Source organism: Pecten maximus, chromosome 6, assembly GCF_902652985.1.
Source record: "Pecten maximus chromosome 6, xPecMax1.1, whole genome shotgun sequence".
NCBI classification, from domain to species: domain Eukaryota; kingdom Metazoa; phylum Mollusca; class Bivalvia; order Pectinida; family Pectinidae; genus Pecten; species Pecten maximus.
This window is the reverse complement of record NC_047020.1, coordinates 7422596-7447470: the sequence shown is the minus strand read 5'-3', so window position 1 is coordinate 7447470 and position 24875 is coordinate 7422596. Positions and strand designations below refer to the sequence as shown.

General features: G+C 33.6%; 1 protein-coding gene across 1 annotated transcript in view; it reads right to left on the bottom strand.

Annotated features, from left to right (window-relative positions):
• The window catches only part of LOC117329979 (nuclear pore complex protein Nup98-Nup96-like), a 57062-nt gene that overhangs the window by 28200 nt on the left and 3987 nt on the right, over positions 1-24875 (bottom strand). The window contains exons 8-23 of the mRNA XM_033888211.1: positions 24139-24277; positions 23506-23696; positions 23125-23250; positions 22729-22888; positions 22094-22132; positions 19527-19679; positions 19174-19222; positions 18274-18385; positions 17954-18097; positions 17318-17526; positions 15952-16144; positions 15143-15347; positions 14653-14792; positions 8292-8405; positions 7146-7220; positions 582-810 (exon numbers count right to left, since the gene is read on the bottom strand). Coding sequence (XP_033744102.1) covers positions 582-810; positions 7146-7220; positions 8292-8405; positions 14653-14792; positions 15143-15347; positions 15952-16144; positions 17318-17526; positions 17954-18097; positions 18274-18385; positions 19174-19222; positions 19527-19679; positions 22094-22132; positions 22729-22888; positions 23125-23250; positions 23506-23696; positions 24139-24277 — 2278 coding nt within the window. The remainder of the gene's footprint in view (positions 1-581; positions 811-7145; positions 7221-8291; positions 8406-14652; positions 14793-15142; positions 15348-15951; positions 16145-17317; positions 17527-17953; positions 18098-18273; positions 18386-19173; positions 19223-19526; positions 19680-22093; positions 22133-22728; positions 22889-23124; positions 23251-23505; positions 23697-24138; positions 24278-24875) is intronic.

Sequence of the window (24875 nt, the reverse complement as noted above, 5' to 3'; positions counted from 1 at the left end):
ATCAGAGATCAGCTTTGTAAATACAATGTACAATGTACCAGAGATCAGCTTTGTAAATACAATGTACAATGTATCAGAGATCAGCTTTGTCAATACAATGTACAATGTACCAGAGATCAGCTTTGTAAATACAATGTACCAGAGATCAGCTTTGTAAATACAATGTATCAGAGATCAGCTTTGTAAATACAATGTATCAGAGATCAGCTTTGTAAATACAATGTACAATGTACCAGAGATCAGCTTTAAATACAATGTACCAGAGATCAGCTTTGTAAATACAATGTACCAGAGATCAGCTTTGTAAATACAATGTATCAGAGATCAGCTTTGTAAATACAATGTACCAGAGATCAACTTTGTAAATACAATGTACCAGAGATCAGCTTTGTAAATATAATGTATCAGAGATCAGCTTTGTAAATACAATGTACCAGAGATCAGCTTTGTAAATACAATGTACCAGAGATCAGCTTTGTAAATACAATGTATCAGAGATCAGCTTTGTAAATACAATGTACCAGAGATCAGCTTTGTAAATACAATGTACCAGAGATCAGCTTTGTAAATATGTTTAGTACCCATATCATCGATATATTCCTCTGGGATGTCATTGTGTGAGAGGTCTGGAACATCATCATCATCCCCCATAGGGACAGGGCGGTCATCCATTGCTGGCTGTGATATATCTAATGAGAACTTTGGGGGTGGTGCCGCACCATTGGTAGGCTGTTGAGGGATATATGACTGTCCATGTCCTACATGTGGGGGCAGCTGTTTTGACAAGCCAGGCTTCTGTTGACCAGGTTTCTGAAATGACCAGGATGAAAAAATGGTGATGAGGATGAAAAAACCATCATGATGATGAAAGTCAACAATGATCAAACACAGTTAAATAGATACTGGTATGTAAAGTTTCTTAGTAATCAACCCTATAAGTTTTCAAATGTAAGCTATTTATTTCATAGTATCTATTAACAAATCACATTTTGACAGACGAAATTATTTTGCTTCCAAAATATTCTAATTTAATCCAATTCTAACTAGAACCAATGCAACTGTAACTAGAATTATCTTCCCCAAGGATAAGTAATACTCTCCGAAGGTGCCAACCTTCTGCTATCACAGTCCTCTTTTTTGTTATTGGTGGTAATCGTATAAAGCTGTACTCACCATCCCTTTTATGTCAACTACAAGTCTACAAAATTTGTTTTCTTATTTTTCACTGTCGATTGCACTATCGCTTACATACCAAATAATACCAAAGACATTCATTATATATAGCAGGGTGATTCCAGTATACCCTGGCAACATTCTCAAGGGATGCGGACCACATCATAACATTTTATTTCAGGGCAATTCCAGTATACCCTGCTATGAATTTTATCGTTTTAATGCCATTTCATTATACCCTGGCAACAATCTCATGGAAGGTGTATCACCTTAGGAATTATACCATATCTGACATCACTTTACCACAAGTTATAATTTCTAAAAATTCAGTACAAAACTGACTTTCACATTTTAAATGTTTTGTCCAAATTTCCCCCACTCACCTTTGACACCAGTACTCCAACAATTTTTTCTTAACACAAGAATTGTGTTTGTGAAATAACTTCTCGCATTTCACTTATTCATTCTGTGTACAAGAATAAATGTTTCCTGATGAAGTTGGGCTGTTTTCAACATTAAAGTTGTGCATGTTTTCAATTGATATTTCGTAAGTTAGAATGACTTATTATGGAGGTAACCTTTATTATACATAATCTGGACACCATTTTTTTTAATAGGTATAGCGAGTGTGCTTGTATTGTCTCCAAATACTGTTACCAGTAAAAACAATAGCAAAACTGTCCTGAACACACATGCACAGAATTTGAAACATGTAATTTTCTCGTTATTTCTTGAAGATATTATCATATTGTATGTTGATTTCTGGCATGTATGTTTATCAATTCAGTGTTGATGTCATTGAAAAATGACATCAATATCAATCATCTTTACTACATATCAATGTGTTTACGGTTTCATTATCAATCATCTTTACTAGATATCCATGTGTTTACTGTTTCATTATCAATCATCTTTACTAGATATCCATGTGTTTACTGTTTCATTATCAATCATCTTTACTAGATATCCATGTGTTTACGGTTTCATTACCAATCATCTTTACTAGATATTGATGTTTACTGTTTCATTATCAATCATCTTTACTAGATATCCATGTGTTTACTGTTTCATTATCAATCATCTTTACTAGATATCGATGTGTTTACGGTTTCATTATCAATCATCCTTACTAGATATCAATGTTTACTGTTTCATTATCAATCATCTTTACTAGATATCGATGTGTTTACTTTTTCATTATCAATCATCTTTACTAGATATCGATGTGTTTACTGTTTCATTATCAATCATATTTACTAGATATCGATGTGTTTACTGTTTCATTATCAATCATCTTTACTAGATATCAATGTTAACTGTTTCATTATCAATCATCTTTACTAGATATCCATGTGTTTACGGTTTCATTATCAATCATCTTTACTAGATATCCATGTGTTTACTGTTTCATTATCAATCATCTTTACTACATATCAATGTGTTTACGGTTTCATTACCAATCATCTTTACTAGATATTGATGTTTACTGTTTCATTATCAATCATCTTTACTAGATATCCATGTGTTTACTGTTTCATTATCAATCATCTTTACTAGATATCGATGTGTTTACGGTTTCATTACCAATCATCCTTACTATATATCAATGTTTACTGTTTCATTATCAATCATCTTTACTAGATATCAATGTTTACTGTTTCATTATCAATCATCTTTACTAGATATCCATGTGTTTACTGTTTCATTATCAATCATCTTTACTAGATATCGATGTGTTTACGGTTTCATTATCAATCATCCTTACTAGATATCAATGTTTACTGTTTCATTATCAATCATCTTTACTAGATATCCATGTGTTTACTTTTTCATTATCAATCATCTTTACTAGATATCCATGTGTTTACTGTTTCATTATCAATCATCTTTACTAGATATCGATGTGTTTACTGTTTCATTATCAATCATCTTTACTAGATATCAATGTTAACTGTTTCATTATCAATCATCTTTACTAGATATCCATGTGTTTACGGTTTCATTATCAATCATCTTTACTAGATATCCATGTGTTTACTGTTTCATTATCAATCATCTTTACTACATATCAATGTGTTTACGGTTTCATTACCAATCATCTTTACTAGATATTGATGTTTACTGTTTCATTATCAATCATCTTTACTAGATATCCATGTGTTTACTGTTTCATTATCAATCATCTTTACTAGATATCGATGTGTTTACGGTTTCATTACCAATCATCCTTACTAGATATCAATGTTTACTGTTTCATTATCAATCATCTTTACTAGATATCAATGTTTACTGTTTCATTATCAATCATCTTTACTAGATATCCATGTGTTTACTGTTTCATTATCAATCATCTTTACTAGATATCGATGTGTTTACGGTTTCATTATCAATCATCCTTACTAGATATCAATGTTTACTGTTTCATTATCAATCATCTTTACTAGATATCCATGTGTTTACTTTTTCATTATCAATCATCTTTACTAGATATCCATGTGTTTACTTTTTCATTATCAATCATCTTTACTAGATATCGATGTGTTTACTGTTTCATTATCAATCATCTTTACTAGATATCAATGTTTACCGTTTCATTATCAATCATCTTTACTAGATATCCATGTGTTTACTGTTTCATTATCAATCATCTTTACTAGATATCCATGTGTTTACTGTTTCATTATCAATCATCTTTACTAGATATCCATGTGTTTACGGTTTCATTATCAATCATCTTTTACTAGATATCCATGTGCTTACCGTTTCATTACTTAAGTTGTGAATTGCTGGAACAAACAAATATAATTGGATTGAAGATAGCATGAGGCCTATTTACTTCTGGAGTATATGCCAGCCTTGTTTGGTAGACACAGCAATGTTCATTCTTTCCATTGACAGTTGTGGTATACTGTTTTTACTTCTTGTTTCTGTTATACCAATACTAAAATCATCTGTAAGTACTACTGGTATACTCTGTTTTTATGGTTTGTTTCTGTTATACCAATACTAAAATCATCTGTAAGTACTAATGGTATACTGTGTTTTTATGTTTTGTTTCTATTATACCAATACTAAAATCATCTGTAAGTACAGTAATGGTATACTGTGTTTTTACTTCTTGTTTCTGTTATACCAATACTAAAATCATGTGTAAGTACTACTGGTATACTGTGTTTTTACTTCTTGTTTCTGTTATACCAATACTAAAATCATCTGTAAGTACAGTAATGGTATACTGTGTTTTTACTTCTTGTTTCTGTTATACCAATACTAAAATCATGTGTAAGTACAGTAATGGTATACTGTGTTTTTACTTCTTGTTTCTGTTATACCAATACTAAAATCATGTGTAAGTACTACTGGTATACTGTGTTTTTACTTCTTGTTTCTGTTATACCAATACTAAAATCATGTGTAAGTACAGTAATGGTATACTGTGTTTTTACTTCTTGTTTCTGTTATACCAATACTAAAATCATGTGTAAGTACTACTGGTATACTGTGTTTTTACTTCTTGTTTCTGTTATACCAATACTAAAATCATGTGTAAGATCATAGACAGTAGTTATTTCAATACAGTAGTGATATACTCTGTTATACCAATACATTCTTCACACATTAGTACGGTATGTATTTCTCTAACATAACTAATTCTGAGTTGAAATAAATGTATTTAAAAGACAACAGTTTGTGATTAGTACTTTTATTTTCAATATGACAAAATAACATGCATATTAGACATAACATTGTGTATTTTCTACATTTCTGTAAACGTATCATGATCAACTAAAATAATATTTTGTGTCATTACATCTGTAATTTCTGTAACAAAAAAACAAAAAAAAACAAGAGATTTAATCAATGTCTATACGTGTATATTGTTTTTAATGTCAAGTTAGTGTCATGATATGATATTGGTAACACAATATTTTCTGTGGGCCTTTTTTCATATTTTTGTTAAGGTTTAACCCTTTCTTTGAAATTGTCAATTTAAAAAAAAAAAGTGGAAATTAATTTGAATTTATCAGGTTCAAAAGAGATGAATCTTAAAAATTGATGAACTTTTACTAATCCCAAGTAATTACCTACAACATGTGTAGATTACATATATCTGAACAAGACATGTGGGACTACATCAATTACAAATAATTATTTAAGACCTAAAGTTCAATTTTTAAATATATCATTTTCAAATATTTTCAGCTTTCCTTCAAATTTCTGAAATAATTGAAGGATAATTCTGTATGATTTTTACTTGCTTTCTCTTCTTAAACATATGTATTACTATAAACAAATACTGGATTGTTAATATTATATGTTATAGATATAGCTGTAAAGTGGAGATAAATGGGTCAATATTTAGATCAAATGAAGCCAGTAAAATTGTATGTAATCACACAGTACTAGTGGTGTTCCGATTAATCGAGTTCGTCGAGTATCACTTGTTTGAGACGTTTGATCAATTAATCGAGTAAGAAATATGTAATCGAGTTTCGTCGGAAGTGCCCTACTTCAGGTTTTATGAAAATATATTTGCGATTTCAGATAAACATCCGCAAGTTCAGCTTGACAATGTCTAGGCCTACAACACAGTCGCTTGCGGGAAATGGTTATGCTTGTATCATACAAAATCAAGCGTCGCAATAACTGGTACAGTGTTGTAATACTAGGAGGAATGCAAACGTACCGATGACTAAGATTTTGTTTGTGAGAACATAAGCGACTAGCTATGGAAGCAACGTCAATGTATACGATCCTTCTTCCCGGTAAACGCACAGGGTCTATTTTATGGAAACATTTTGGTTTTTAATGAAAACAAGAAGCATTAGGTCTGTTAAGTACTGATACCTTAAATATGACTAAAACTAAAACTGAAATTGTTGTTGAAAGCATTTCACAAAATATTGAGACATGAATACAAAATATACATTTGGAAATTAATCGATTTTAATCGATCATCGATCGGTTACACACAAGTGATGATCGATCACAAAAATTCAACCGATTCCCAACACTACACAGTACACACCTATGATGTCAGATCTAGTTTTCTAACAGGATAAAATCTCTTTGAGAAGCATTTGTTAACTCTGGTGATAAAAATATCTTCAACACTCGTTTGTATCACGCTGAACTCTCTTTGAGAAAAATTTGCAGTCTGTGCTTGTGATGAAAAATGTCCATAACACTCATTTGCATCACGATAAACTCTCAATGAGAACAATTTGCTTTCTGTGCTTGTGATGGAAAATGTATATAACACTTCTTTGTATCAGGATAAATTCTCTTTGAGAACAATTTGCTAACTCTGCTAATGATGGAAAATGTGCATAACACTCGTTTGCGTCACGATAAACTCTCATTGAGAAAAATTTGCTAACTCTGGTGGTAATGAAAAATGTCCATAACACCTGTTTGTATCAGGATAATCTTCTTTGAAACCAATTTGCTAATTCCGCTGCTGATGTATATTGTCCGTAACATTCGATTTGAAAATAGCACTGTGCATAGCTTAAGTGTGGCAAAGACGGGCTATACACCAAGGTCAAGTACTCATCATCTCGACATCAGAACAGTAACCATTTAAACATGATTCACAACAGGAATCTTCAGGCTCTTGTAGTATTGTAGCCTACAAATCTTGTGAAAAAGAACCACAATGTTTCTTTTGCTGTATAATACTTGAAATGACTATTATTATCACTTTTTTGCCAGCATGATTGTTCTGTCATGATATCAATGTTGCTCCAATGTCTAAAATGATGTTTTTCTGAGAATTTATTCTTGTTTAGGTTTACGCTTTGTTTAAAGATGCCACTGCAGCAGTCAGGATTGATTTGGACAGTTGAGATAACAAGACATTTGGAGTCAAGCCTCTCGTCCCACGTGGGAGGGTCCATCGTCTGATACAGGGATCAGCTACACAACACAGACTGGACTGTCCAGTGACATTTCTACTGACCAGTACTGACCTGTTGTTTCTGTGCCAAGTCTGACAAATCTTCCTCGTCACTCTCGTCCATTCCATATTTAGTGAAGTGTTTCACCTGTAAGAGATAAACCATCAATCCAGTCAGTACATTATCAGGTAGTCTTATAACTGACAATGAGGACAGGTAACTTAATGTCATTTCCATACATTGTTGTCCACTACAACTTTCATTGTAGAAATCTATGTTAAGGCCCAAAAATTGTAATACCCCAAAATAAATACATTCACAGCACTTCCATGTTGTCACTTCACCAGAGTCAATCTCTAGTGTTATCTACAAGCCTCATTATATTGTCAATCTCTTTATAATGCTACTGTACAATATTACTGCAGTATAACAAGTGTTAATAAAACAAGTATACTGGGTATTGCTAATGTAAACCAGTCCTTGTTAAAAAAAGTAACAGTGACCTGGAGACAGGCCAAAAAAACCTATATTGCCTCATGGTGTCAAAATTATAAAATGACCATACTTTATGTGAAAAAGATGAGCAATAATGAGGCAGTAAGTAATATTGATGCCAAACTTGTCCTGGCTTTATGTTATTTTATGGTTGGATCCGTCAATAAATACTAATAAGTCATTGAGTACACACTATACTCACTATATCAACAGACTGTCCACCTGACCACCCATTGAGTACACACTATGCTCACTATATCAACAGACTGTCCACCTGACTGCCCATTGAGTACACACTATGCTCACTAAATCAACAGACCGTCCACCTGACCACCCATTGAGTACACACTATACTCACTAAATCAACAGACCGTCCATCTGACCACCCATTGAGTACACGCTTTGCTCACTATATCAACAGACCGTCCACCTGACTGCCCATTGAGTACACACTATACTCACTATATCAACAGACCCTCCATCCGACCGCCCATTGAGTACACACTATACTCACTATATCAACAGACCGTCCACCTGACTGCCCATTGAGTACACACTATACTCACTATATCAACAGACCCTCCATCCGACCGCCCATTGAGTACACACTATACTCACTATATCAACAGACCGTCCACCTGACCGCCCATGTGCAAACATGATACTTCAGGTCTTTGACAAATGAGTAAATATATGACTCTATATGACATCCTGGTTTATTACCTCAAACACCCATGATCCGGTCTCTGGACGGTAATCAATAAATCTCCCACCAATTCTGTGAGTAATTTCTTCTATTTTTTCCTGATAATTCATAGCAGCCAGACGTTCAGGGCTCTGAAATAAATAGTCATAATGTTAAACATTCTAAAGCCACTCTTATCATTAATATCAATTTCGAAAATTTCAGATTCTGTTTGTACTTCTGTAATACTATTATATTAAAGACAACCTCATGGTGTTGAAATGCCAATTAATGTGTGTGCATGCATGCATATATGAATCAATGCAATTTGGAAGAAATGTTTGATTCTGGAAGTTTTCATGGTTAAGTATATGTTAATGATTCTGGAAGTTTTCATGGTTAAGTGTGTGTTAACAATGATTCTGGAAGTTTTCATGGTTAAGTATGTGTTAACAATGATTCTGGAAGTTTTCATGGTTAAGTATGTGTTAACACTGATTCTGGAAGTTTTCATGGTTAAGTATGTGTTAATGATTCTGGAAGTTTTCATGGTTAAGTATGTGTTAACAATGATTCTGGAAGTTTTCATGGTTAAGTATGTGTTAACAATGATTCTGGAAGTTTTCATGGTTAAGTATGTGTTAATGATTCTGGAAGTTTTCATGGTTAAGTATGTGTTAACAATGATTCTGGAAGTTTTCATGGTTAAGTATGTGTTAACACTGATTCTGGAAGTTTTTATGGTTAAGTATGTGTTAACAATGATTCTGGAAGTTTTCATGGTTAAGTATGTGTTAACAATGATTCTGGAAGTTTTCATGGTTAAGTATATGTTAACACTGATTCTGGAAGTTTTCATGGTTAAGTATGTGTTAATGATTCTGGAAGTTTTCATGGTTAAGTGTGTGTTAACAATGATTCTGGAAGTTTTCATGGTTAAGTATGTGTTAATGATTCTGGAAGTTTTCATGGTTAAGTATGTGTTAACACTGATTCTGGAAGTTTTCATGGTTAAGTATGTGTTAATGATTCTGGAAGTTTTCATGGTTAAGTATGTGTTAACACTGATTCTGGAAGTTTTCATGGTTAAGTATGTGTTAATGATTCTGGAAGTTTTCATGGTTAAGTATGTGTTAACAATGATTCTGGAAGTTTTCATGGTTAAGTATGTGTTAACACTGATTCTGGAAGTTTTCATGGTTAAGTATGTGTTAACACTGATTCTGGAAGTTTTCATGGTTAAGTATGTGTTAACACTGATTCTGGAAGTTTTCATGGTTAAGTATGTGTTAACAATGATTCTGGAAGTTTTCATGGTTAAGTATGTGTTAACACTGATTCTGGAAGTTTTCATGGTTAAGTATATGTTAACACTGATTCTGGAAGTTTTCATGGTTAAGTATGTGTTAACACTGATTCTGGAAGTTTTCATGGTTAAGTATATGTTAACACTGATTCTGGAAGTTTTCATGGTTAAGTGTGTGTTAATGATTCTGGAAGTTTTCATGGTTAAGTATGTGTTAACACTGATTCTGGAAGTTTTTATGGTTAAGTATGTGTTAACACTGATTCTGGAAGTTTTTATGGTTAAGTATGTGTTAACAATGATTCTGGAAGTTTTCATGGTTAAGTATGTGTTAACAATGATTCTGGAAGTTTTCATGGTTAAGTATGTGTTAACACTGATTCTGGAAGTTTTCATGGTTAAGTATGTGTTAACACTGATTCTGGAAGTTTTTATGGTTAAGTATGTGTTAATGATTCTGGAAGTTTTCATGGTTAAGTATGTGTTAATGATTCTGGAAGTTTTCATGGTTAAGTATGTGTTAATGATTCTGGAAGTTTTCATGGTTAAGTATGTGTTAACACTGATTCTGGAAGTTTTTATGGTTAAGTATGTGTTAATGATTCTGGAAGTTTTCATGGTTAAGTGTGTGTTAACACTGATTCTGGAAGTTTTCATGGTTAAGTATGTGTTAATGATTCTGGAAGTTTTCATGGTTAAGTATGTGTTAATGATTCTGGAAGTTTTCATGGTTAAGTATGTGTTAACACTGATTCTGGAAGTTTTCATGGTTAAGTATGTGTTAATGATTCTGGAAGTTTTCATGGTTAAGTATGTGTTAACACTGATTCTGGAAGTTTTCATGGTTAAGTATGTGTTAACACTGATTCTGGAAGTTTTCATGGTTAAGTATGTGTTAACACTGATTCTGGAAGTTTTCATGGTTAAGTATGTGTTAATGATTCTGGAAGTTTTCATGGTTAAGTATGTGTTAACACTGATTCTGGAAGTTTTCATGGTTAAGTATGTGTTAACACTGATTCTGGAAGTTTTCATGGTTAAGTATGTGTTAACACTGATTCTGGAAGTTTTCATGGTTAAGTATGTGTTAATGATTCTGGAAGTTTTCATGGTTAAGTATGTGTTAACACTGATTCTGGAAGTTTTCATGGTTAAGTATGTGTTAACACTGATTCTGGAAGTTTTCATGGTTAAGTATGTGTTAACAATGATTCTGGAAGTTTTCATGGTTAAGTATGTGTTAATGATTCTGGAAGTTTTCATGGTTAAGTATGTGTTAATGATTCTGGAAGTTTTCATGGTTAAGTATATGTTAATGATTCTGGAAGTTTTCATGGTTAAGTATATGTTAATGATTCTGGAAGTTTTCATGGTTAAGTATGTGTTAATGATTCTGGAAGTTTTATATGGAAGTTTTCATGGTTAAGTATGTGTTAACACTGATTCTGGAAGTTTTCATGGTTAAGTATGTGTTAATGATTCTGCAAGTTTTCATGGTTAAGTATGTGTTAATGATTCTGGAAGTTTTCATGGTTAAGTATGTGTTAATGATTCTGGAAGTTTTCATGGTTAAGTATATGTTAATGATTCTGGAAGTTTTCATGGTTAAGTATGTGTTAACACTGATTCTGGAAGTTTTCATGGTTAAGTATGTGTTAACAATGATTCTGGAAGTTTTCATGGTTAAGTATGTGTTAACAATGATTCTGGAAGTTTTCATGGTTAAGTATATGTTAACACTGATTCTGGAAGTTTTCATGGTTAAGTATGTGTTAATGATTCTGGAAGTTTTCATGGTTAAGTGTGTGTTAACAATGATTCTGGAAGTTTTCATGGTTAAGTATGTGTTAATGATTCTGGAAGTTTTCATGGTTAAGTATGTGTTAACACTGATTCTGGAAGTTTTCATGGTTAAGTATGTGTTAATGATTCTGGAAGTTTTCATGGTTAAGTATGTGTTAACACTGATTCTGGAAGTTTTCATGGTTAAGTATGTGTTAATGATTCTGGAAGTTTTCATGGTTAAGTATGTGTTAACAATGATTCTGGAAGTTTTCATGGTTAAGTATGTGTTAACACTGATTCTGGAAGTTTTCATGGTTAAGTGTGTGTTAACACTGATTCTGGAAGTTTTCATGGTTAAGTATGTGTTAACAATGATTCTGGAAGTTTTCATGGTTAAGTATGTGTTAACACTGATTCTGGAAGTTTTCATGGTTAAGTATGTGTTAACACTGATTCTGGAAGTTTTCATGGTTAAGTATATGTTAACACTGATTCTGGAAGTTTTTATGGTTAAGTATGTGTTAACAATGATTCTGGAAGTTTTCATGGTTAAGTATGTGTTAATGATTCTGGAAGTTTTCATGGTTAAGTATGTGTTAATGATTCTGGAAGTTTTCATGGTTAAGTATGTGTTAATGATTCTGGAAGTTTTCATGGTTAAGTATGTGTTAATGATTCTGGAAGTTTTCATGGTTAAGTATGTGTTAATGATTCTGGAAGTTTTCATGGTTAAGTATGTGTTAACAATGATTCTGGAAGTTTTCATGGTTAAGTATGTGTTAACACTGATTCTGGAAGTTTTCATGGTTAAGTATGTGTTAACAATGATTCTGGAAGTTTTCATGGTTAAGTATGTGTTAACACTGATTCTGGAAGTTTTTATGGTTAAGTATGTGTTAATGATTCTGGAAGTTTTCATGGTTAAGTATGTGTTAACACTGATTCTGGAAGTTTTCATGGTTAAGTATGTGTTAATGATTCTGGAAGTTTTCATGGTTAAGTATGTGTTAATGATTCTGGAAGTTTTCATGGTTAAGTATGTGTTAATGATTCTGGAAGTTTTCATGGTTAAGTATGTGTTAATGATTCTGGAAGTTTTTATGGTTAAGTATGTGTTAATGATTCTGGAAGTTTTCATGGTTAAGTATGTGTTAACACTGATTCTGGAAGTTTTCATGGTTAAGTATGTGTTAATGATTCTGGAAGTTTTCATGGTTAAGTATGTGTTAATGATTCTGGAAGTTTTCATGGTTAAGTATGTGTTAATGATTCTGGAAGTTTTTATGGTTAAGTATGTGTTAATGATTCTGGAAGTTTTCATGGTTAAGTATGTGTTAACACTGATTCTGGAAGTTTTCATGGTTAAGTATGTGTTAATGATTCTGGAAGTTTTCATGGTTAAGTATGTGTTAATGATTCTGGAAGTTTTCATGGTTAAGTATGTGTTAATGATTCTGGAAGTTTTCATGGTTAAGTATATGTTAATGATTCTGGAAGTTTTCATGGTTAAGTATATGTTAATGATTCTGGAAGTTTTCATGGTTAAGTATGTGTTAACAATGATTCTGGAAGTTTTCATGGTTAAGTATGTGTTAACACTGATTCTGGAAGTTTTCATGGTTAAGTATATGTTAACACTGATTCTGGAAGTTTTCATGGTTAAGTATGTGTTAATGATTCTGGAAGTTTTCATGGTTAAGTGTGTGTTAATGATTCTGGAAGTTTTCATGGTTAAGTATGTGTTAACACTGATTCTGGAAGTTTTCATGGTTAAGTATGTGTTAACACTGATTCTGGAAGTTTTCATGGTTAAGTATGTGTTAACACTGATTCTGGAAGTTTTTATGGTTAAGTATGTGTTAACACTGATTCTGGAAGTTTTCATGGTTAAGTATGTGTTAACACTGATTCTGGAAGTTTTTATGGTTAAGTATATGTTAACACTGATTCTGGAAGTTTTCATGGTTAAGTATGTGTTAATGATTCTGGAAGTTTTCATGGTTAAGTATGTGTTAATGATTCTGGAAGTTTTCATGGTTAAGTATGTGTTAACACTGATTCTGGAAGTTTTCATGGTTAAGTATGTGTTAACAATGATTCTGGAAGTTTTCATGGTTAAGTATGTGTTAACACTGATTCTGGAAGTTTTTATGGTTAAGTATGTGTTAACACTGATTCTGGAAGTTTTCATGGTTAAGTATGTGTTAATGATTCTGGAAGTTTTCATGGTTAAGTATATGTTAATGATTCTGGAAGTTTTCATGGTTAAGTATGTGTTAATGATTCTGGAAGTTTTCATGGTTAAGTATGTGTTAACACTGATTCTGGAAGTTTTCATGGTTAAGTATGTGTTAACACTGATTCTGGAAGTTTTTATGGTTAAGTATGTGTTAACACTGATTCTGGAAGTTTTCATGGTTAAGTATGTGTTAACAATGATTCTGGAAGTTTTCATGGTTAAGTATGTGTTAATGATTCTGGAAGTTTTCATGGTTAAGTATGTGTTAACAATGATTCTGGAAGTTTTCATGGTTAAGTATGTGTTAACACTGATTCTGGAAGTTTTCATGGTTAAGTATATGTTAACACTGATTCTGGAAGTTTTCATGGTTAAGTGTGTGTTAATGATTCTGGAAGTTTTCATGGTTAAGTATGTGTTAACAATGATTCTGGAAGTTTTCATGGTTAAGTATGTGTTAACACTGATTCTGGAAGTTTTCATGGTTAAGTATGTGTTAACACTGATTCTGGAAGTTTTCATGGTTAAGTATATGTTAACACTGATTCTGGAAGTTTTCATGGTTAAGTATGTGTTAACAATGATTCTGGAAGTTTTCATGGTTAAGTATGTGTTAACAATGATTCTGGAAGTTTTCATGGTTAAGTATATGTTAATGATTCTGGAAGTTTTCATGGTTAAGTATGTGTTAACACTGATTCTGGAAGTTTTCATGGTTAAGTATGTGTTAATGATTCTGGAAGTTTTCATGGTTAAGTATGTGTTAACACTGATTCTGGAAGTTTTCATGGTTAAGTATGTGTTAACAATGATTCTGGAAGTTTTCATGGTTAAGTATATGTTAACAATGATTCTGGAAGTTTTCATGGTTAAGTATGTGTTAACAATGATTCTGGAAGTTTTCATGGTTAAGTATGTGTTAACAATGATTCTGGAAGTTTTCATGGTTAAGTATATGTTAACACTGATTCTGCAAGTTTTTATGGTTAAGTGTGTGTTAACAATATTCCTAGTAGCCGTTCATTTAACAACTTGAAATGATTTTCTACAAAAGAGTATCTCTGCCTACCTTGATAGGTGTGCGATCACTCTTGTCGATCGGCCAGACACAGTCCAGTGTGATCTCGGCCTTCCTGTTTAGACCGTCACCCACTGAAGGTTTGTTGTCATCGTCAGGATAAACGACTACTTCCTTTCTCCGGATGTGTACTGTCAACATAGATAATACATCACGGCTAACATTGAAATTCCTTAAATGTTCTTTTTTTTTTAATATACTGATCATTTTCATGAAATGACAATGAAATATCTATCAAAACAGAGTTGAAGTATCTTACTATCTGGAAATGTCATCATATTAATATCGACATGCATGAACTATAAAATCTATCAGATACTTAGTTCCTGTCTTCTTGCAAACCAAACTAAGTAATTTATTTATATCGTGGTGACAATCTTTACATCAAAGTGCAGTTTAACACAACTTTTAAAAGAAGCCATCTAATTACCAAAGACAAAGATCAGATCATAATAGAGTTTCATGCAGAGGAAAATCTCACCGATTTCATCCAAGTTGAGACCAGCAACACTGAAGACTCCTGGGAAGAAAATACTGCCATATCTCTCGCGTCCTATGGTGAATCCGTCCACAAAACATTCTCCCTGTTCGTCCACCATGTCTCCGAGTTCTTCCATACTGGGAATGGTGTAGTAGCCGGGCCTCGTCAGTGTAATGTCAGCAGCATGAGGTGGGGGTGGTGTGGTCTACAATTCACCAGACACATACAATATTTTATAGAATTTCTACAATTCACCAGGCACATACAATATTTTATAGAATTTCTACAATTTGCCAGGCACATACATACAATGTTTTATAGAATTTCTACAATTCACCAAGCACATACATACAATGTTTAATAGAATTTCTACAATTTACCAGGCACATACATACAATGTTTTATAGAATTTCTACAATTTGCCAGGCACATACATACAATGTTTTATAGAATTTCTACAATTTGCCAGGCACATACATACAATAATAGAATTTCTGATAGTTTGGTGTATATTATGAACAACAACACTTAAACTCTTATTCTTAATTTACAGGTTTATTTTAACAAAAATTGTCAAAAACAAATACAACACCATAATCAAATGCCTTGAGAACTTGAAATAAATAGGGAATTTTCTATCTGTGGCAAAATTTCATCCCTAAAGTCAATTTGTTTTAAAATGAACCACTCAAACAAACCTGACCTATATCAAACCATATCAATCTATAACATTTGTGACAAGTATGAAAGTAAAGTGGCTTGTTAACACTTTACACATATACTCCACTGATCTACAGAACAATACGTACCGGCCTCCGCTCCATACTGTCTTCTGTCTGTGACATGTCTAGGTCGGTCTCATCAGGCGATCGCGATGTGATACGGTTGGGGACCTTAGGTACGTTCAGCATGGCCATGGTGTCGTCCATACTCTGGTTACTAGGTTTCTGTACTGGTGTTGTTATCTGGGGAATCTGTACCACTGGCTCGGCAGGCATGTTCCTGTAATAACAGGTACTTCTTAGTCAACCATAAATTCCACTTAGACATATTACCTGCTGTGTATTTACCAATAAATTATATCTCTAATTGTGTAAGTTAATAATTCATCCCTCCAATCAGATTCAGATATGGCTGATCAAGTCAGATATGGCTAATCCAGAGAAATTTGTATCAGAGAGTAGCTATATTGTAGATATCTTTTTCAAAATGGTTTTCGAGGTTTAATTCTAGTGTGAATGTGGAGAGGAGTTATCTTCTACTCGACTGATAACTCATCAAATAGTTCATTCTAAGATTCTCTCATATGTAATGTGACAATGTTGGCCACTTCAGAAGTGATTTACATGGACTGAGTGTATGAACTTATTAATCATAGATAATTAACAGACTGGTACTGGAGATATCTGACAACTTACAGACTGGTATTGGAGATATCTGACAACTTACAGACTGGTATTGGAGATATCGGGCAACTTACAGACGGGTATTTGAGATATCGAACAACTTACAGACTGGTATTGGAGATATCGGACAACTTACAGACTGGTATTGGAGATATCTGACAACTTACAGACTGGTATTGGATATATCGGACAACTTACAGACTGGTATCAGAGATATCGGGCAACTTACAGACTGGTATTGGAGATATCGGACGACTTACAGACTGATATCGGACAACTTACAGACTGGTATTGGAGATATCGGACAACTTACAGAGTGGTATTGGAGATATCTGACAACTTACAGACTGGTATTGGAGATATCGGACAACTTACAGACTGGTATTGGAGATATCGGACAACTTACAGACTGGTATTGGAGATATCGGACAACTTACAGACTGGTATTGGAGATATCGGACAACTTACAGACTGGTATTGAGGATATCGGACGACTTACAGACTGGTATTGGAGATATCGGATGACTTACAGACTGGTATTGGAGATATCTGACAACTTACAGACTGGTATTGGAGATATCGGACAACTTACAGACTGGTATTGGAGATATCGGACAACTTACAGACTGGTATTGGAGATATCGGACGACTTACAGACTGGTATTGGAGATATCGGACAACTTACAGACTGATATCAGATAACTTACAGACTGGTATTGGAGATATCGGACAACTTACAGACGGGTATTGGAGATATCGGACAACTTACAGACTGGTATTGGAGATATCAGGGCCATCAGTTTCCAGTACAGACAACTGTTGAGTGGGTTCTCCCATCACTGAGGAAGACCGGCTACCTGGGGAAGATGAGTCGGAGCCACCTTTCTTTATCACCAACTTCTTAATGCTCTTTTTGGGTTGGAATGTCTCATTACCAAAGCTGAATCCTTCATCCTCCAGGCCTTCAAACATCTGGGACTGAAACACAACCAATTCTAGTTCAGATACTGTGATGAATATTGGGACTGAAACACAACCAATTCTAGTTCAGATACTGTGATGAATATTGGGACTGAAACACAACCAATTCTAGTTCAGATACTGTGATGAATATTGGAAGTATTTGGAATTGAAAGAAGCAATTCTAGTTTTAAATCTGTATACATATTTATCATAGCAATTTTTTTCAATATTTTTTTCAATTTAGACTGTGAAGGTCAATTAAAATATAAAAAAGAAGCATATCATCAAAGGTCAGATAAAAAAAATAACAACCACATAGTCTTCACATGAAATCAAAAGTTTTCTTTCACAATAAGGGGATAAACCTTCATATCCATACCCAAGACCTATACTATCGTAACATTCTGAATCCTACAATATTTACTTTACCACGTTGACCTACCTTTGACCCGTTCAAGACACTGTGAAGAGACTTGGGTTTGACTCGGGCTGTAGGTCGTGGGCTGACCTTGAACTGGTTGCTAAGCGCTGCTTTCTGGGCCGCTGGATTTGTAGGTTTCAGGAGTTCCTCTCGCTTAACTTCACTCTGAAATTTTGATATTGGAATCACATAAAATCAAATGATTCAAATTTCCAATCTATTTCTCTAGTATGTGAAGACAATGCAAACAAATTAATCAATAGTCTTTGTTTAATTACAAAAAAGGCTTTTAGAACAAAAAAATAAAGTCAATAATGATGAAATTAGGTACATGGTCTTACCTGTTTCAGATTCATGAAAAGAGGCGAGTCTCCGTAAGGGGAGTTAACCAGGTTCAGCAGCTGTTGCTGTATCTGAAGTTGATTGGCTGAATTAGCGACCGCACTGGGTGCCCTGAAAGTCATTTAAAGTTAAAAGGTTAGAATTTTAGCCATCAATGCCAATGAGATGAAACTCGTAATAAGAACAAGTTTATGGATACAGATATATAATAAATGGATACAGATATAACAATATGTATTTAAATACAATTCATGAGGATTTATATTCTAATAACTGCAATGCTATATTTTTCTTGCTTTAGATCTTGCCAAGCTGTGCTGAATTACTATAGTATATGAATTACTGCTGCATTCTTTTTTACTCATCACTCATTAATTATGATTATTCAACTTGCAATCAACAGTGTATATTTCTATTTCTTTTTTTTTAATTGTATTGATGTAGTCAATAATTAAAATCATTAGAAGCTATTGTAATGTTTGCACTTCTTCCTTATGTTATGATTACTTTCACTTGTCTGTACAGGCATTAAAATATTTTCTAAATGATATCTGTTGAAATTATTCCTTCTTTTACCAGTGAAATTAAATTTGTAATTAAAGTATTGAATTAAAGACAAATGTTTATTGTTATGACTTCTGTGAAATTTTCATTTAGTCACTCCATGAAATCTACTCAAAGCTGTGAATGAATCAATTCTATAACTGTTGTTGTATATCAAATGTTCATGACAGGCAGGTAAGATATTGTAAATATCACAGGTAAAAGGTTAGGGTTAGGGAAATGCAGTGTACAGTAAAGCTTGGATTTACTCCCTAAGTTACTGGTATTTTACAACATCTAGTGCTAATAAACAGCTGTCAGTGGGTAACCAAGGTAACATCAACTTGTCTACTTACGTGCTTAAAGTAGTGTTCCCAAGATTTAGCTGGGTGTTTGCTGAAAGTCCTGAAAAAATACACAATTTTTTAATCTTTGAGCATTCTGATGATTATTAGACATTTAAGGGTAGTTAAATCTACACAACTTTCCCTGTGCATGAAATATCAGTCAAACTGCTTAGGGGGGATTGAGTTAATGATGAAAACAATTTTCTTTGATGTTTGAATTCATGTTCAGAAGTACACCAAATTTCTTTAATTGAAAATCATGTATACCATGGGAAATGGAATATAAAACTCATCTAATGGTTTTACCACAATAAAATGAATTCATGGTAGTCTTTTTAAACACCTAATTAAGAATGCATTACCTGGGAAGGCCGGTGCAGTGGTATTACCAAAGCCTCCGAATGCAGGCTTGCTGAGTGTGTTATTGAATGTATTGCTGTTGAGTGCCAGACTTGGGGTGCTGGTGGCACCAAATCCTAAAGGCTTGCTCCCGAACAGACTGTTTCCAGTATTGCCTTCAAAGTTTAAATAATAGCATTAAATACAAGTACTGCTTTCCTAGTAGAAAAAACTGAATTAATGTACATTGACATATAACAAAAAGCAACTCAATAACAAATAAATATTACATAAATAAGTCATTCCACAAGTTATGCATTAAGTTTATAAATTAGCACTAACTATATATAACATAGCTTCTCTATTAAGTTTATAAATTAGCACTAACTATATATAACATAGCTTCTCTATTAAGTTTATAAATTAGCACTAACTATATATAACATAGCTTCTCTGTTAAGTTTATAAATTAGCACTAACTATATATAACATGTCATATTGACTTTAATAAACCACAGGCGTCTGCTTCTGGTTAGTATTGATAGAAAAAATTAATAGGCCCTACTCATACTATATCAACACTTGAAGATCTACGATAAATCGACTGTGGAACGGAAGTACACTTGATTGGTCGACAATTATAGTTAGTATTGTTTATAGAGTTGTCAACCAATCAGATTGCCCCCTGCATATCACTCTAAAATATACACACTACATCTGTTCCCGTCGATGTGTCGTAGATCTCCGAGTGTTACATGTTGTTGATACAGTAGGAGTAGGGTCTAATATTTTTTTCTATTAATACTAACCAGAAGCAGGCGCCTGTGAATAAACTTATACAAAAAGTCTCCATAAATTGATAAAAGTACATGCATCCCTGTTTTTCCTCAATATGTATTGATATACTCATACATGCTTTTCATTTGACCTTTGACCTTTTAGTCATTTTAGATGTCATATCAGTTTTCTCTTGGAATCTAAATGAAATGTTCTTTCGAATCAGGAATCAAAACTCATTCTAGAGAGTGTAAAACGTTTGTCTACTAAGAGCGAGTAATATATGGAACAGTTCTTGGTTAGTTCTACCTTAAAACTAAATATAATTCGCATCTGTTTTTACTGGAAACACGTGAATCATCAAATGTATTTGTGGTTCGAGGGATTACATGTGGTAATGTATCACTTATACAACATTGCATGCATGCCCCGGTTTACATCACCACCAACTACTGTCAGACTAAGCCACATCAACTACACAGCTAGCCACCAACATTATATCGTAAGTCACTGATTAATGTCATTTCCACACCTGATCCTCACAAATCAGTATAACCTACAAATATAGGCCACAACAAGTACTACTGTGAAACAGAAACTCCCATCATACATACAAGGTCGAATTACCCACTCCCATCATACATACAAGGTCGAATTACCCACTCCCATCATACATACAAGGTCGAATTACCCACTCCCATCATACATACAAGGTCAAATTACCCACTCCCATCATACATACAAGGTCGAATTACCCACTCCCATCATACATACAAGGTCGAATTACCCACTCCCATCATACATACAAGGTCGAATTACCCACTCCCATCATACATACAAGGTCGAATTACTCACTCCCATCATACATACAAGGTCGAATTACCCACTCCCATCATACATACAAGGTCGAATTACCCACTCCCATCATACATACAAGGTCAAATTACCCAGTCACTTATTTATCCAGAATACATATCAATAAAAAGATCATAACAATGTGCTCAATATATCCCCAAAAAACATGAATTTAGTTTTGACAGTTTCTCTACATTAGATTTTGAAACGAAGTGTAAATGATATTTTAATAGTATGGCACACCAATGAAGTAATGTTAAAATAGCAGAATTGGGTTTGAGAAGCAGATTCAGAGATCTTAGAGAACTACTGTAACATCCCTGTGTAGTGAATAGTTGTTTCTGTAGAACAGGCATAGTTAACTACGTAGAAAGCCTATACACACAGGACAAGGGATGTCTGTGGTAAAGCATTGCCTTATGTCAACACGTAGAAGCAAATTCACAGAAGAGATTCAGAGATCTTAGGAACTACTGTAACATCCCCGTGTGGTGAATAGTTGTTTCTGTAGAACAGGCATAGTCAGCTACACATAAAAGTCTATACACACAGGACAAGGGATCTCTGTGATAAAGTATTGTCTTATCTCGATGGATCTCTGTGATAAAGTATTGTCTTATCTCGATGGATCTCTGTGATAAAGTATTGTCTTATCTCGATGGATCTCTGTGATAAAGCATTGTCTTATCTCGATGGATCTCTGTGATAAAGCCTTGTCTTATCTCGATAAGTAAGAACAGTCCGATTACCATAACCAAAATATTGTGACATCTTTTAAAATGAAAAGTTCCCAATTATCATAAAGTACATGTTCTAAGCAATGTTCATAGAGCCGAAATCTTTGAAAAACATACTGTCCAGATCATCACCACCATTACAGAATTGTCATTATTTGTGAAGACAATTGATTATCCACAGAGAGGCCTTTAAATGGATTTAAAACGGTGGTGATACCTACCAAATGTAGCATTACCAAACCCTCCAAAACCAGTGCTAGCTGGTAGGGGTTTTGAAAGAGAAAAAAAAATGAAACCCTTTAAAATTTGTATCAAATATTTTGGCAAAAGTGAATATGAGGATTTGAAAAATAAAATCAGTTATCAGGAGAAAATTTTAAAAAATGTGTTCTATGATTGAATACAAAATATCATGTCATAAAAAGGACTTAAACCAGAAAATGTTAAACTATGAATATAGATATGTTTTATGTTTGCTACTGAAGTTTGAGCTATAAAAATAGATCACAAATAGATCAAAAGAGTATCTGGTAGTAGGCAGGCTAACATTCTAGAACATCTTTAAATGTTATTATTTCTTCTGAAAATTACCACAGCTATCTTTAATAGGACAAATACAGATGTAGTATTTCCACAATGTGCTATCCCTATAACCCTAAATAATCCATAAACAATGTGGTCAGACTCAGACAGATTTAAAGGTATACTATATCTAGATTTGGGCAATAAAAATTATACCACACAAAATCATATCTAGAACAATTTATTCTATGTGATGTATCTAGAACAATTTATTCTATGTGATGAAGTGTTTATGACATATACTTTAAGTGCTTGTCATGTTAACTCCTCTTACCTCCGAATGTAGATGTGGTTGTGTTTCCAAACAGGCCAGTCCCTGTATTGTTCGCTGGCTTAGCAAAGAGATTAGAGGATTGAGCAACACCAAATCCAGTCGGGGCTGATGTAGCAGCTGCACCAAACAGAGGCTTAGGTTTGGCACCAAATAAACCTCCCTAACAACCAGAAATAAATATGTTTCAAAGTTAGATGTTGATAAATCAACTAGAAAACCTTTCATCAAATAATTTTAAAAAGACGAGTAGTGAAAATATCAAATTAATCTATCAAATAATGACTTATTTTCTGACACTGCATTGATGTTTTACAACTTAACAGTTAAAATAACCAGGAAAGGTAGACTGATATCACCATTTACCCTGTTAAGATATGTTTATATGATGATACCTACCCCAGTAGCTGGGGCCCCAAATCCACCTGTGGCTCCAAAGCTTCCAGAGGTCTGTGCACCAAAGGACGTGTTCCCAAACAAGGAGGGCTGGGTTGAGGTCACAGCAGATGCTCCAAATCCACCTGGCTGTTAATTTTTTTTAAACATCTATTAATACAGATTTCTATACTACTTTAAGACTTAATGAGTAAAGTGACTAGAATTGTCAGAATAAAATCTATGTATGACTATCGGGGAGTTTGTTATCACTGTTTTAAGAATAGGTGAAACAGCAGGCAGATGGTCCACCAAAAATAATAATAAATAATAATTGTGTTTATTTTTTCAAAGCAGCAAACACTTTATACCCATTATACAATTATTTGTACATAGAATATATACCTTAGGCTGGTTGCTTCCAAAGAGGGATGTTCCCGTATTCCCGAATCCAGCACCAAATCCAGTAGTACTGGTGGCTGTCCCAGCTGCTGCACCAAATAAAGACTTGTTCTGGCCAAAGGGGCTGGCTGTAGCCGTCGGATTCTGTGGCTGACTAAACAGGGAAGACTGTGTTGCTGGAGTGGTTCCAAAAGCTGCAAGAGGACAAACATATTAGTCACTTTATCTAAAACATTTAACTATTATTTGAAACTTGGTTTTGAATTAACGATCTTAAGCCGTAGGGATCCCAGATGGGTTAATCTCCTTTTTGTTGTTTTTCTTCCTTAGCATCGTAAGTAGTTCAATCAATATATATATATATAACATAGTAACACAATTGACGAAGGAAGACAACTTTATAACTCGTGCCCTGACCGGGCCTCGAACTACAATCTCCGACACCCAATCGCCTAGCCAGAAATACAGCTTATACCGCTGCGCCACATCGGCATATAATACCCCAGTAATTAAAACAATAAAAAAAACATTTTTGTCGCACTGGTTCAGTAAAGTAACTATATGGTATGTAACATTGATATTAAGACAAAAACTCATGGGATGTAACATTGATATAAAACTCATTAAGTTACTTACGTGCTGCTGAAGCTGCAAATCCTGTTGCCTGTGGTTTGTTAAAACTGAAGCCACCACTAGAACTGGCAGGGGTGGCTCCAAAAAAAGCAGCCTGTTGTTTACCTTTCCTTCCAGCCAAGTAGTCCTCAACCCTTAGTTCCTGTGAAGGTAATTCATTATTTAGTTTATTTGGGCCGGGACAATATTAAGCAAATATATGACTGTATATGAAATAATGTTAATCTGGAAAATGCTATTTGAAGATAATCACACTTACTTGATATAGGTAAATTTGTAACAAGTTAATCTAACAGTCAAAAGAATGACCCCTGGTTATAATGTTAATCTAACAGTCAAAAGAATGACCTCTAGTTATAATGTTAATCTAACAGTCAAAAGAATGACCCCTGGTTATAATGTTAATCTAACAGTCAAAAGAATGACCCCTGGTTATAATGTTAATCTAACAGTCAAAAGAATGACCTCTAGTTATAATGTTAATCTAACAGTCAAAAGAATGACCCCTGGTTATAATGTTAATCTAACAGTCAAAAGAATGACCCCTGGTTATAATGTTAATCTAACAGTCAAAAGAATGACCCCTAGTTATAATGTTAATCTAACAGTCAAAAGAATGACCCCTTAGTTATAATGTTAATCTAACAGTCAAAAGAATGACCCCTTAGTTATAATGTTAATCTAACAGTCAAAAGAATGACCCCTGGTTATAATGTTAATCTAACAGTCAAAAGAATGAC